This window comes from Vulpes vulpes, chromosome 8 (genome assembly GCF_048418805.1).
Source record: "Vulpes vulpes isolate BD-2025 chromosome 8, VulVul3, whole genome shotgun sequence".
NCBI classification, from domain to species: domain Eukaryota; kingdom Metazoa; phylum Chordata; class Mammalia; order Carnivora; family Canidae; genus Vulpes; species Vulpes vulpes.
In genome coordinates, this window is record NC_132787.1 from 52,709,079 (window position 1) to 52,724,964 (window position 15,886).

Consider the following 15,886-nt stretch of genomic DNA (forward strand, 5'->3'; position numbering starts at 1 on the left):
GCTTCGTTAGAGCAGCAGCAGTGGGAAGGTGGACCAGGATGCAAAAGCCCCCTTCACCAGGGCACTGCCCCCGGGGAGCTCTCGTTGAGTATCCTTTCCTGCTCACGTCCATGGGAGGAGACTTGGATTCCTCAGCTTTGAGTATACTCAATACCCGCCTTTCTAGCCGGTAGCATGACCCCTCCTAACCTCTTCCTCTAAGCCAAAATCGAGATGGAACCGGGGGTGGAGGGCAGAAATATGTCTGACCCAAGGCTATTTGGGTGAGCTGCTCTTCGTTGGTCCTCTCTCCGCATCGGTTCATAACAGTGAGACTCGTGTGTTCTGGGAACGTCGCTAAAAACTTCGCCTTGTGTCTGGATTCTCTCTCCACGCTCGGTTTGTCTGTTTTCTTCAGAGAGGTGGGAACTCTCTTCTGGTATCTGAGGGGTTACCCAGAGAAAGGAGAGATGTGGGGATTCTGAGCTCAAGTTCTTGGAAGAGAATAGAGGTACAACATGGTCCCCCTCAGGGAAATGAAGTTCCCCACTACTAGGAAATAATGAGGGTGTGGGCCTTAGGGATGATTTCTTGTACCATTTGGCAAGTGGATTTGCAAGTCCTCTTGGTGAGGTGGGCCCAAGTCTTGCAGAACCCCCTCCACAGAGCTGAGGTGCAAAGGTTCTTTCGATCTTGGATGACACCTTTTTTTTAAAAAAGATTTTAGTTATCTATTCATGAGATACAGAGAGAGAGAGGCAGACAGGCAGAGGGAGAAGCAGGCTCCATGCTGGGAGCCGGACCTGGGACTCAATCCTGGGTCTCCAGGATCAGGCCCTGGGCTGAAGGTGGCGCTAAACAGCTGAACCACCCGGGCTGCCCATGACCCTTCTTTTTAACCTTAGTCACTTACTTCACCTGGAATAGGCCAAGACTTAGGTTTTCTGTTTTGTCATAGTCCAGTGACAGGTTAAACATTACAATAAGAGGGATCCCTGGGTGGCGCAGCGGTTTGGCGCCTGCCTTTGGCCCAGGGCGCGATCCTGGAGATCCGGGATCGAATCCCACATCGGGCTCCCGGTGCATGGAGCCTGCTTCTCCCTCTGCCTGTGTCTCTGCCTCTCTCTCTCTCTCTCTCTGTCTGTGACTGTGACTATCATAAATAAATAAAAATTTTTAAAAAAGGAAGTTGAGGCTAATAAGAATTCACAAGGAGAGGAAAGGTAGGAAACTTGGTTTCTAAAGCTCCTGTTGCCTCTTCTGAAATGTGTCAGAAAGCAGTAAATCAGTGTATTTTTTGGTAGGAACTGTGGCCCTTCCTCCAGGGTCACAGCAAGCTCCAGAGTATGGCCCCCCAGTTCCTATTCAGAACCGCTCTTTCCTGCTTAGACCCTCATTACAGAATAGATCCGTGGTCCTGGGTCTGTTCTCTGAATTAAGAAGTAGTAACTTTTGGCGGGGGCACCACCTTTGCACCCATCATCTCATCTATCTATGGCAAACCTTTCAGGGATGTAACAGGGCTTTCTGAGATACAATCTGAGGCTCTCAAGTGTGGCTGAACAGACCCTGGAAACTGATGTTGGTACAGGTGTCACTAATCAAATATCCTGTGTTTGCCCACAATATCACATTGCTTTCATTTACCAGTCTGAGCACCTCTAAAGGAAGTCTCCCTGTCTGAACCTCAAAGGGAAATTTATTGGCATTGTTGATATCCAGTCAGGAATAGAATAAAATCTTCTGTTCCTGCTACTGTAAAAGTCTTCCCTCCCAACAGTCTTTCAAATCTTGTTTAGGAGACTGACACAAACTGAGTACATCAATACAAGATAACAATTTGAAATGTAAGCTTTCGCATAGATTATTAATAATCTATAATGAATCATTTTCTACTCTCAGATGAGAGTTAAAAGATAGGTAAGGACAAGGTAAATAAGTGCTCTTTCTGTAATAATTAGCTTCTACATGGCCAGCTGACCTGCTGGAAAAGTTTTCCTTGAGCCAGGGATTCTTAAGAAGTGAAAAACAGTCTTTGCTCAGATTTAAATCTGCCTCAGGGTAGTGGGTATGTGTGCATATGTAGAGGTAAATTACATGGTATGGCCCTGTTGACACCACTTTTGCTTCTTTTTTTTAAGATTTTATTTTCATTTATTCACAGACACAGAGAGAGAGGCAGAGAAACAGGCAGAGGGAGAAGCAGGCTCCCCACAGGGAGTCCAATGCTGGACTCGATCCTGGATCCCCTGGGATCAGGCCCTGAGCCGAAGGCAGATGCCCAACCGCTGAGCCACCCAGGTGTCCTACTTTTGCTTCCTTGGAAGAGGACTTGGGCATCTGGGTTCACACCCTCCCCTGGTCATCCTTCTCCACATCCCTATCTCAACCTTCTCATATTCTCCTCCTCTTTCTCTGTGAGGCCCACCAATATTCCTGGTTTCATACATGCTGGCCTCGGCTTTTTCTTCTTTGCAACTCAAAGGAGATCATGGATTCCCTGCTTGCCATATCTCTGCCTCCCTAAAAGTGCTCCAAATGGGTGTTTTCTGCTGAGCTCCCTGTCTTGAGTTTACACCAATATTTCTAACTCCCTTGTGGCCAGATCATTATGGATAGGTAATAGGCACTTCAAACTCATCTTATTTCTAAAAGTGCATCATCTTGCTTCCCAAAGCTACTTTCCCTCTTCCATATTCCCTATCTTGCTAAAAAATACCTTCATCCCCCAGTCTGTTCAGGGCAGAAGTACCTTCCTCTTGCCCTTTGTCCAAATTTCATAAGGCACCAAATGTTACCAAATCTACTTTCTGATTTTCAATTCCATCACCCATTCTCTATCCATCCATGGTCCCTGCATTAACTGAGGCACCCACCCACTCTGATCTAGATGATTAAGTATTCGGGCTAGACTTTGCCTTGCCACTAAGCTTCCACTCTGTGTGAGAGCTACTTTTTTATAAAGCACTGTTGTGAGCTTGTCATTCTCCTGTTTTAATTTTTTCCACTCCTTCCCATTCCCTTCTGTTTAAAGTCTACCTTCTTTTGCATGATAGTTCAGAGCAATGGAGGTTAATAGCCAGTAGAGACTCTGCAGTTAGAGAACTGAAATTTGATAGCCTTACCCAAATAACAAGTGTGTGACTTCAGCAGATAAATCTCTGTAGGCCTCACTTTTCTAATTTGTCAAATGAGGACAATAGCATCTTGCTAATAGTGTTTTGGGAAATATTAAAAGTGACAATTCCTGTAAGGAACCTAGCACAATGTCTGGTCCAGAATAAACAATCAGTTAACTTTAGCTACTCTATTAACAGTTATTAAATTTGAAAGATTGGGATCCCTGGGTGGCGCAGCGGTTTGGCGCCTGCCTTTGGCCCAGGGCGCGATCCTGGAGACCCCGGATCGAATCCCACGTCGGGCTCCCGGTGCATGGAGCCTGCTTCTCCCTCTGCCTGTGTCTCTGCCTCTCTCCTTCTCTCTGTGTGACTATCATAAATAAATTAATTTAAAAAATAAATTTAAAAGATCCCAGTAAGAATATACATTAATACTATATACATTAACATACATCTAGTTCCTGGTATTTTCCAGAGCCTCCCCAGCTTTGACGCTCTGGAGCCAAACAAGTCAGTTCTGGCCGCACAGAATGTCTGTAGTTCCCAAATATACAATGTCTTCACACATTCTGTTTCTTCTATCTAGAATTTTTCTCCTCTTTTTCATAGGCCTAAGAACCCATGCTCATTCTTTAAGATCCAGCCCTACGTAGCCCCCCTTTCCTCCTTCATTTCTTTGGGCCTTCCTCCTTGCCTCTCCCTCGTCATAGACTTACACCCCTTCCTGTATTCTACCCTCAGCCTTAAGCCAGCAGCATTGTTTAGGGTGAAGATCATCTTGTTTTCTCTCTTGTTCAGCCCTGTGGCATCAGCACCCAAGCAGTGCCAGGCCTGCCACAGGTAGTCAGGAAATGCTTCACAAGGGAGCTGCCCTTTGACTCTTATAGGAAAAAGTTGGAACAAGATGCCCGAGTTCTTGGGGTCCTTGCAGTTATAGATCAGGAGCAGGTCTGAACTGGACTTCTGCAAAGAACTTCCAAGATCCTTAGGGGGTGTCTTGGAACATGGGGGCAAGAAACTTCCCATGGGCAGGGTATCTGGTAAACCTGTTTCTGGTGATAGTAACTGAGAAAAGAGTTCCCTGAGCTATATCCCCACCAACACCCTCAATCTGTTCCTGGATGCAGATGATCTGGGGAGGAATGTCTTTATATCCCCAAAGACCTCCGATTCAGCTGTGCTAATTGGATTTTTTTGGGGATGTGATAGGGGGATGGGGGGGTGATCAGGAGCATACAGAGAAGTGGGAAGAGGAGGAGGGATAGCAGAGGAGAGAAGGGGGATAGAAAATGAAGTCCAGAGTCCTTGCTGCTACAAACTAGGGTTGAAGCCTGAGGCCCTTTGCTGATAGGACCAGGGCTCCTGACCCCTAACCAGGAAAAGACTCTGAAAAGACTGGGATCTCTATATCTTCACTTGTAAAGCAGGATCATAATTGCACTCACATTAGTAATGTCATGAGGCTGAAAAAACACCACACAAGATGCTTGGAACAGAGCTTTACATGTGGTCATAAATCAGTATTATATTAATTACATTATTAATATCGAGGATAGAAATATTAGTGACATTAATATGAATTGTTGCAAGTCCAAGTTACAACCATGTCAGGTTATAATCATGACACATAAAAATTGACGAATAATTTTAAATATACAACCAGCTTCTAGACTGTGTGGCTCAGGCAGTAATAATATCCAGGTCCAGGTTCCTAGATGGTTTATGGCTCATTTTCATGGCTCAACTCTCATCATTCAATTTCACAATAACCCTGGGACGGAAGAAGGGCTTAAAAAAATTTTTTTTTTAATTCTTATTGAATACTTGAAGAAACAAAACCTGATGAGTGCAACACACGTGGGAACGTGGGTCGCCCAGCCAGAGAATAGCCTTGAGCTTGAGTCTTGTGTTTTGCTTTTCATTTTATATTAGATTAATAGCTTCAAAAGAAAGCAATATATGTAATAGTTACAGAGATACAATATTACTGTATAGCTATAGTAGCTCTGATTTCTGTTGACTTCAAACTACATTACTACCTACTGCATATTCACCCTCATCTAAAAATCAAAACAAGTTGTACAAATGGATTCCCACCCCCCCCCTTAGGAGATGTACCTTGATATTTTCAATCCTATTATACTCCATTAATAAGAGATACAGTTTCCTGTTTTCTAAATCCATTTTCTGCCTGCTACTGGTTTACAACCTGCAACTGAAAATCACTACAATTGAGAAAATTATGAAGAACACAGTAAAATCATCACTGAAATGAATAATTATTTTGTTTAGCAGGAATCCCAGCATCTCTTCATACCTAGAAGGACATCTATGAGTTTGCAGCATCTGTGGGAATCACTTCTTTGGACTGTGTGAGGAGCCATGCACCATAACGGATGGCATGCTGTGGCAGGTGACAGACAGAGAAGGTTTGATGAGTTCTCCAGAAGTTAAGAGGGAAAGGTCACTTTTTTTCTTTTTTTTTTTTTTTTTAAGATTTTATTTATTCAGGAGAGTCAGAGAGACAGAGACACAGGCAGAAGGAGAAGCAGGCTCCCTGCGGGGAGCCCAGTGAGGGACTTGATCTCAAGACCCCAGGACCAGGACCACGACCCGAGCCAAAGGCAGACACTCAAACTCTGAGCCACCTAGGTGCCTGGGGAAAGGTCACTTGTAACAGGGATTCAGGGAGCTCTTCCTGTAGGCTGGAAGTACAATGAAAGTGCCTGGCTGAGGTAGGTAGACCAATCCAGACAGAGGAACCAGAGAAAGACAAGGAGAACTGTGTGTGGTGGCCGGTCCACAGGGTGGGCCAAGGTCAGGAATGAGAAATGACTTTTTGGTGGTGGGGACTTTGAGGTCAGCTTATTGGGGGTCTTTTGGGGGGTCAGCATGTCAAAACTGGGGAGGAGTCCATTTTATTCTGTCAACAGTGTAGGGGGAAGGATTACAGAAGAGGAAGCAGAATATTTAACATAGAGATGCTCAGAAATATTAGTGCTCAGAAATATTAATGGGAGTATAGCTTAGGGGCACCTGGGTGGCTCAGTAGGTTAAGCGTCTAATTCTTGACTTTGGCTCAGGTCATGACCTAAGGGTCGTGAGATGGAGCCCTATGTCAGGCTCACACTTGGCATGGAGCCTTAAGATTCTCCTTCTCCCTCTGCCCCTCCCCCCAACTTGTACACATGTGCTCCCTCTCTCAGAAAATATAAAGAAATATTAGTAATTGGAGGAAGGCAAATTAAAGCAATAGGAGATGTCACTTTACTCTGGATAATCTGGGAAATATTGGAAAGCTGAATAATGTGAAGGGTTATCCAAGATGGAGGGCTCAGATGATTGGCACCCTACTGGTGGGGTGTGGAACTAGGGCGGCCATTCTGAAGAGCAGCCTGGAACTTTGCCCAATTAAGGATACACATCTGTTTTTGGATATTTATTCAAAACCTCATACAGGTCTATCAGTGCACATGACAAGGATGGTGGGACATAACATTAAAAATAATGTGGGCATTTGTCACTGGGAGAGTAGATGGAGAGAGTGTGGTGGATTCACTCCACGGAGGACTCTGCAGCAGAAAGGGTGGATGAAAGGGACACATAACAAGGACAGACCTTAAAAACATAGTTCTGAGGGAAACGCGACAATAATCAGAATTCAATGTAAAATACGATTTACTTAAATCAAAAATACATTAATATATTTTGTAATCATACATAGAAACAAGATACTTTAAGCATAATAGAATGGTTTTCTACATGGAGTGAAGGAAAGTTCGGGAAATGAGGAAAAGAAAACAAGGCAAGGGAGGGAAGCGCCTTAAGCAGGTGGGTAACAGAATCAGAGAGGTATATAAAGAAGGTTAATCTGGATGAAGGTACAAGAGGAGTCAGAGGTGAACAGCGCCCAAGGCAGGAGGCCTAGTCACAGGCCACACGGACGTAGCAGATGATGGGTGCTGAGGATGAGAACAAGGAAACCAGACACAGCAATGGAGTAGAGGGAAAATTTTGACATTTTTGGACATAGAAGATTGCCTGAGCCTGGGTGGGGGAAGGAACAGATGGGGTTGTTGTGGCAAAAAGTAATCAAAGGTATCTTGGGACCTCCCTGCCTGAAGGACTAGAAGGATCATGCCACCTTCACAGGAAAAGGCAGCCTGGAAGAAGGTGCTGCTGAGGGGGTCACTTCAAGCCACACAGTGTTGGAGCTGTCAATAGGCAGTAGCCCGGTCCTTCAGGCAGCCAGGAATGTAGATCGGGAGGTAGATATAGAGACCCAGCTGGATTCTCTCATCTGTCCTCAGGAGCTAGAGAAACACTTGGGAGTTCTTGAGAAGAGCTTGAAAAGAGAAGGTCCAAAGGACAGGCCTCTTAGGAACATCTATGCCACTGAAGGATCTAGTGGGAATGGAAGCCGGTTTTGTCCCAAAACCAGAGGAAAAATATGAGAAAATTGGACAAGATGGGGTCCTTACCATCATCAGTATTGTATGGTTTTATTAAATGAATATGGCAAATGTATTAAGATCCTATCATTCATGATTTGAAAATTTTAGACAAATATTTCAGTAAGATTCAAGAGCACCATAATGTATTAGAGAATACCAAGTAATTTAAGCTACATAAACATCAGTTTCTTGCTTTGTAAAATAATTATTTACCTTATGGGGTTATTCTAAGATTTGAAGTGGTACATGGTAGGTATTCAATAGATGGAAACTATTACACATTCTTTTATTTAAAAATTAATTCAAATCAGGGACGCCTGGTGGCTCAGTCAGTTAAACACCTGTCTTTGGCTCAGGTCATGGTTCTGTCTGGAGTCCTGGGACTGAGCTCCAGTTGGGCTCCCTGCTCAGTGGGGAGTCTGCTCCTCCCCCACCTTGTGCACATGCTCGCTCACTCTAGCTCTCACTCTCTCAAATAAAATCTTTTAAAAATTAATTCAAACCAAAGAGAGATATCTAAATTCAACCCAAATACCCACCTCAAATTTTGGGAATGGGGTTTCCGTGCCTCCTGCCATCACCATCTCTTTTTCCAATATCTTCTTGAGTCCTGCTGCCACCATTCTTGTCCAGGATCCTCTATGGTTTACAACAGCCTCCTTATTGGTTTCACTTTCTTATTCTCGGCCCACTTCAGTCCAGCTTGCACCCAAAAGATCACTCTCAACTTGCCCATAGTCAACCCAGATCTCTAGGCTTTATTCTTTTGAGTCTAATATCCTCTGCCTGATCTCAGGTTCCAAGATTCAGCTCTTTAGGGTATGGTTAGCTGTGGTATTGTACTATATAAGAAATATATATTTGGTCTTTGTCCCAGTTAAGCTTTCTCTAATTCTGTATAAACTCTATATAAACTTCTGTCTCAATCTGCCTTATTCTTATTAAAGGATGCAGTTTTTCATTTAATGGATATTATTTACTCAGACTCACGTTAACGGATATTCAGGTATTTTCCAGATTTTTGCCACTAAAAACACTGCTGCAATTTATTGTCTTTGTGCATATAACCTGGAGTACATTTTCCAGTAATTTTGATAGTTACTGCTATTTGGAAAAATTGTTTTCCAAAAGTTTTGGTACACCTGGCTCTGGACATCAGCAAACTTTTAAATTTGGCTGGTTTGTTATTTGGTTCTGAATCTCATAGTCCCTCTCAGACACCAGGAGAAATAAGAAGTCAGGTGTACCCTGATCTTGCAAACTTTCTTAAGGCAGGGGGTCCTCTCCAGCCCATTGGGGCCCCTGCTCAGGGCTAAACTTTGAGCTCATAAGTATTCCTTAGCCAGGTTGCAATTTGGGGTTTGTTTCTTTAGTTGATCTTTTTTCCTTCCTCTCTTCCTTTGCTACTTGGTTTTTGCGTTTAATGTTTGAGAGGTTATTATTACATTTCATCTTACTGCATTGCAAAGTAGAAAAGGAAATGAAGGGCCGGTGGCCACTTGGGTTCGTCAGGATGAACTCCTGGGCCCTTGCTCACCCCATTCCATCCTGATCCTTGGTTCTGTAGGCTCAGAAATTTCATTTTGTTGGTAGGCTGGGGGTGGTGGGCTCCGAGGGCCTAGATCCCACTGACCAGACTCTTAAGGAACAAATGCATATACCCTAATACTAATTGTTATTAATAGGTAGTAGCATTTATTGAGTGCCATAGTGCCAACTGCTTTATAAATATTAATAATACATGTTATTCACGTAAAACCCTGTTACAGTGGGTATTATTTTCCTCCTAATGTTACTAATAAAGAAAATGAGGTTCAGAGATTAAGGAATTTCCCCCAAGGTTTCACTACTAGTAAAGTTAAGTGTGTTAGTTTAGTTAACTAAATTAGTGAGGTTAAGATCTTAACCTGAATGGTCTGGTTCTAGAAATCATGCTCTCTGGATATGCTACCTAGAGTCAGATACCATCTGCCTTGGAGGGTACCTGGGTGGTCACAATGCCATGGTTGGGTTTCCTCCCCTTGTTTCCAGCCCCCTTCTATAATATAGTTGTTGTGGGGGAATCCCTGGGTGGCTCAGCGGTTTGGTGCCTGCCTTCGGCCTGGGCTATGATCCTAGAGTCCCGGGATCAGGTCCCACATCAGGCTCCCTGCATGGAGCCGGCTTCTCCCTCTGTCTGTGTCTCTGCCTCTCTGTCTCCTCTCATGAATAAATAAATGAAATATATATATATATATATATATATATATATATATATATATATATATGTATATATAGTTGTTGTGGTAAGAAATTACTTTGCTATGTTCATGGTTTCCCACTCTATCACTGGACAAGCAATCCCAGAGTTCACTGAACACAAAGGCTCATAGGCCAAATGAAGACAAATAGATCAAATCACACAGTTAATTGAATCCATTTAACACATACAAGAAGGAAGGGGAAAGTAACGGGGAAGGTTAACACACCTAGAAGAGGGTACAGTAATGGACACAGTGTCCAACCCTGACTTACACAATCTGTTGTGCCTGGATCTGCTGCATCAGACATCCCTACTACTGGTGCTGCAGGTCAAAGGATTATAGCTGAGCATGAGTGAGGAGGCTCAGCAGATGGGAGGTGCCTGAAGCTAATTTATGCTCACCTGATCACGAGTAATCTGCAGAATAGCTATGGATTGCCCTGTGGGTAGCATGCAGGGCATATTCGGTCACAACAGGTATCACCAATGGATGGCTGATTTAAGGCTTGAATACTGGGTACCTCCGGTACCTCATGAATATTCAACATGGTTCTTGGCCCTTCCACTCCTTCCTAAATCTATGTTTACCAAACATACTCTATTTCTGTTAACATGTCTCAGAAGCCATGCTTATTTGTCATTTACAATTAGTTTCTTCTCTCTTAATTCATTTCTCTTACTATAGAAGAACTGAATACTTGAATTTTTTTTTTTTTTTTTTTTTTTTTTTTTGAGAGAGAGAGAGAGAGAAAGAGGGTTGGTGGAAGCGGGAGAGAGTCCGGGATAGAGTCTTAAGCAGGCTCATGCCCAGTGCAGAACTTTAAGTGGGGCTCGATCTCACAACTCTGAGATCATGACTGAGCAGAAATCAAGAGTCAGATACTTATCTGACTGAGCCACCCAGGTGCCCCAAGAATTGAATATTCTTTTTCTCTTTTTTTAATTTATTCATGAGAGACACAGGCAGAGGGAGAAGCAGGCTCCACGCAGGGAGCCCAATGTGGGACTTGATCCCAGGTCTCCAGGATCACGCCCTGGGCTGAAGGCGGGCTCCAAACTGCTGAGCCACCCAGGGATCCCAGAATCGAATATTCTTAAGTAATACTTTTAATACATAACAGTCAACCCAGCTGGGGAATCTATCTGATTAAGATGACCACATTTTCCTGGTTTAATCCTGAAAAATATGGCCCTGCCAACCTGTTCATACCTCTTTACCCACTGTCTACCTTCCTCTCGAAATTTTGGCTATACTGATTCCCCTCCCCACTAGTTATAGAGCGTGTAAGAACTAGATTGGGTGAAATTGGCAATAAATACATTAACTTTAATTTCTTTTATGTCACTTCAGGGCTTTAATCTTTCACATAAATCTCTTGAATTTTAAAACATTTCTGTGAAAAAGACAGGAATTCTCAGTAATGCTAAACATGAGAAACCTGAACTTTGACAAAGTTAGGAGTTGTCATGGTTCATATAGCCCAGGTTATCTATCTAATGATTGAGGGAAAGCTATACATGCTTATTTTAAGAAATTCAAACAATTCAGAAATGTTCAACAAATATAACAGGAAACCCAAACCAATAAATCCTTCTTAAATATTTATAAACCTTCCTGGTAATTCTCTATACAGCCATACATATTTATATATATACTAGTAACATTTTGTGTACATGGCAGTTCAGTTCTTTTGGTTCAAGTAGAGAAATAACACAGCCATCAATAATTAGAATATGAAGTACAGAGTGAAAGACTTCAAAGGAAGAAAAGAATGTAGTTAAAGATGACTCAGGAGCAGCTAGCCTGGGTTTCTGGGAAGAAAATGCAGCTATTCAGACAAGAAGGGAGCCTGGAAAGGGAAGATAAGACTGCAAACTAAAAAAAAAAATAAAATAAAAAAATAAAGTTTTAAATAAAAAAATAAAAAAAAATTTAAAAAAATTAAAAAAGTAAAAGACCGCAAACTGATCCATTGTGAACTTTGATTAGCCACTGGGACACTTAAGTGCTTTTACTTCCACATGGAAGTAGACCTACAGACTAGATTCTATAATCATTTATATATAGTCTAGTGGAAGTCCTGAAATCACCCAAGGAGGGAACAGATGGCAGCCAGGGCTGGTTTACAGGGAGCATCTGAGTCACTCAGGGGTGGAAATGAGAAATAAGTTATTTCATTAGAGATTAAAGAGATTAAATAGCAACATATTCCTTACTATTACAGACAGTTAAGGACAATAACAAACAGCCATTTATTAGCACAAAAAGATGCATAATGTGTATTTGGTAATTTAGCAATACTCAGAGGCTGGATCCAGCTAACAGAAGATTCAATTATGCCATATAATTGTTTTTAGTTAATGAGACAAGATAGGAACAAGAATTCCTACTAAAATCACTGTAAAGAAGATGAATAGGTAAAGGACCACTGCTTGGAGAAACTTAAAAGAAAAAAAGTATCCACTGATTATAAAATTCAATACTATTAACAACTCAAGCCAATATTGTTTAGGAAAACAAGGTGGCTACATTTTTCACTCATACATCTTTTATGTTTGCCACAAATGCTTTGAGGAAATAAGTGGTTTTACCTTTTTCCTTCTGTAACATTTTGTACTACAGAAAATTTTCTAGGATCATTCACCTAGTGATTTACTTTTGTCCCTTCAAAGAAAAAAACTAACATTTGGTAAACAAATTAGGGCAATATATATTCAGATTTAAGTACTCTAGTTTCGGGACACCTGGGTGGCTCAGTGTTTGAGCGTCTGCCTTCTGCTGGGGGAGTGATCCTGGAGACTCAGGATTTTGTCCCACATCGGGCTCCCTGCATGGAGCCTGCTTCTCCCTCTGCCTGTTTGTCTCTGCCTCTCTCTCTCATGAATAAATAAAATCTTTAAAAAATAAAAAATAAGTACTCTAGTTTCATTTAAAGAAAAACTGAGGGAGACACCAATTTGATTGGTGCTCAAATCAGGTATCATAAAATCACCTGGAGGGTTTGTTAAAACACAAACTGCTAGGTCTTCTTAGAATTTCTCATTCAGCAAGAATGGGTGGATCCAAGATTTTGCATTTCTAACAAGTTCCCAGGTGATCTGATGTTCCTAGATTAGAGGCTACACTTTGAGAACCACTAGTTTAGGAGGACATGTTTCTTGCCCATCTTCCATTGAGTTTTCTTAGAACTTTTATTTCCTCCAGAGTAGTTCAGTGAGAATCAGATATATCCAATCCTTATTGCCCTTAAAATTAGGAAAAAAAAAAAAAAAAGACAAAAAAGCACAGTGCCATTTGCCACAAGCCCTACCTCCACAGGCAAGATTTCCCATTTCTCAGCTAGTGACTTCTGTAGTTTTAGGACTCCAATGGTAATTTTTGTCTCCATTTCTCATCATACTGAACCAGTGCAACACGGGCTATTCCACCATTTATGTAAGTGTGTGTGTGTGTGTGTGTATATTTATAATTTTTATGTATTTTTCCTCCCCATTCTTATAAACTGCTAGAGGGCAAATCTCTGATCCTTTGGCTTTCTGGCACCTCCATTGCTAAACACCATGTTTTAAACGGAGTTCACCGTGTGTTTGAGGCTAATGAGAGCGGCCAAGTGTGGAGACCAATAACGCAAGAGCTAGCCTATCTGTGGGGAGCTGACATAATATTTCTTCTCTCAACCACATACATGAGAGACATGAGACACAGGCAGAGGGAGAAGCAGGCTCCCTTTTAGCAATCTTAGCCCATCCCCCAAGACCCTGTGCATCTAATTTAACATTAAAACTCCTTCAGAAATTTCCTTATCTCTTAACCCCCTGAAAGATACGTGTTGGCAATCATCCCCCATGCAGATGGCCCACTGATACACATCTGAAGCATCTCAGGACAAAGGTTTTATTAGACGGTAATAAATGACCTTTTCCCCAATAATAGCTAGCCCCCTCAAGGTTCTGGAGACCTTGCTTCCAAAATTCCTTAGAGGACGCTATCCTCAAACCCCTCTCAGCTCCCAGGGATACAGTCAACCCTCACAGGCCTTGGGCAGCAGCTTTTCCTGTCCACGGGTCTTGTCCCCTTGCTTTAATAAAACCATTTTGCACCAAAGACGTCTCAATTCATTCTTGGTTGTCGGCTCTGGACCTCACCCCACCAAACCTCTAACCTATATTCCAAAACTTCAAAGTGGACTATATAACCATTATCATGGAAGCAAGTCTTCAGGAGTTATCTCCTCTTAAGTCTTTGACTTAATTCTCTCTTGGATATAGCATTTTAAAAGTATACTCTTAAGCACACAAGATGCCAACTTGTTTGAAAACTGCACTGATGAGCTCACGTCTGACTTCATACTCTAGGTTTGATTTTTGGATGGTTGATGACTGGAGTTTCAGGGCTCATGCACTGTTTGGGTTAAAGATACAGATCACAGAACGGCGCCCAACGTTAAGAGGGCCCTTAGGCCATCTAACCTCCCACCGTCTTGCTGTGGATGGGAGTGAAAACAAAAGAATTGAGGCTTAGAACCATCAGGTAGCCTAAAGAGTATCTCTGGATTCCGAGCTGTGCGCTAACCCCCGCCTTTGCCCAAGTAAACGTAGCGAATTAGATGGTTTAACCTTACCCCTGGACTTCAGATTTTGCTTTCCACAGCCCGACCCAACAATCACAAGGACAGCGCGCCTAGAAGCAAGGAGATACTGCTTCATCTAGAGAACTGGAACGTAAAACAAAAAGATTCAAAGAGCCGATAAGCATGAAGTGATAACTACTAAAATCTCCAGGCCAGTTAACGCTTTGAGCACTATTCCCTCCCGCCAACCTAACTTAACTCCAGCTCGACTCCTCGAAGCAAGGCTGACCTCAGAAAGGCCAGTTCTACCAGGTGCGCAGCTCTTCTGAAGACAAAATGGTTGGCCCTAAAAAGGGCCGTTGGTATCGATCTACGCAGGGCCGGAGCGGCAACTCAGCCCCCAAAGCCGTACAGAGTGCGACCTTGGCGCTTAAGCGCGTATACTACGTCCATGGCCGTGACCGTCTTGCGCTTGGCGTGCTCCGTGTAAGTGACGGCATCCCGGATCACGTTCTCCAGGAACACCTTCAGGACACCCCGAGTCTCTTCGTAAATGAGACCCGAGATCCGCTTCACTCCCCCACGCCGAGCGAGGCGCCGAATGGCCGGCTTAGTGATACCCTGGATGTTGTCTCTCAGGACCTTACGATGACGCTTCGCGCCCCCTTTGCCCAGACCCTTACCACCCTTTCCTCTCCCAGACATGGCAAGCGTAGCGTGAAGACACAACCTCCAGCGTCTGCAAACTGGCTGTCCCCCTAATATACAAGAGTGCCGGACCAGATTGAGAACAGAACGCGCGCAGCAGGAAGCCCGCCCCGCATCCTCCCGGCCCGCCGGGCATTGCGTCATTTCCTGCCTGCGGTTTTCCCGTCCCGCTGCGCCCCCCACCCCCACCCCGCGGCTCCCTCTAACCGCTCCTAGTTAAAGGATATTGGCCGCAGCCGCCGGCAGAAGGTAGATTCCAACGGAAGGCTTCCGAGTTCTGCTGCCGCTGCTGCTTTCGCCTTTGTCTCTGTATGTTTGTGGACTCCCCAGGCCAATTAACTTAGCTACGCAGAAAGGTCTTCCTGGCGGGAAAAGACCAAAGGAAGAGTAACCGGAGCCGAGAGACGGGTAGAAGACGGCGCCAGCGCCGGGCCATAAGGAAGGGAGGGTCACAGCTCCTGGAGCGCGGTTACATGAAACTGCGGCAAGAGCAGGTCCGATCACTTGGCCGACCCAGAAGGCGACGCCGGGAGCAGCCGCACCTGGGGTGCGGGCGGGGCGCGGGGAGGAGAGATCGCCCTAATCTCTCGGCCTGGTCTGTTTGTTGGTATGGGGCGAGGAGAAATCGTATCCTAGGAAAACTGGTCGTAGGAGTGTATTTGCAAGCCTTCTCATGGGGCTCGGGGAATCCAATGCACTGCCATCCAAAGCTCTGCCAAAGAAGCGATATATCCAGAATAGAAGGCAAGGGTATTCCATGTCTCCGTTTCTACAAATCCTCTAAACGACCCTGCTCTCAGCCAGAAATCAGAA

General features: G+C 43.7%; 1 protein-coding gene across 1 annotated transcript; it reads right to left on the minus strand.

The window, feature by feature from the left end:
- Nucleotides 1–14,702: 14,702 nt before the first annotated feature.
- H4C14 (H4 clustered histone 14) lies at nt 14,703–15,092 on the minus strand. Its single transcript, XM_072766670.1, has one exon. It carries the CDS (start codon nt 15,068–15,070, stop codon nt 14,759–14,761), a length of 312 nt encoding a protein of 103 aa, XP_072622771.1. The 5' UTR covers nt 15,071–15,092; the 3' UTR covers nt 14,703–14,758.
- Between the last annotated feature and the right edge of the window lie 794 nt (nt 15,093–15,886).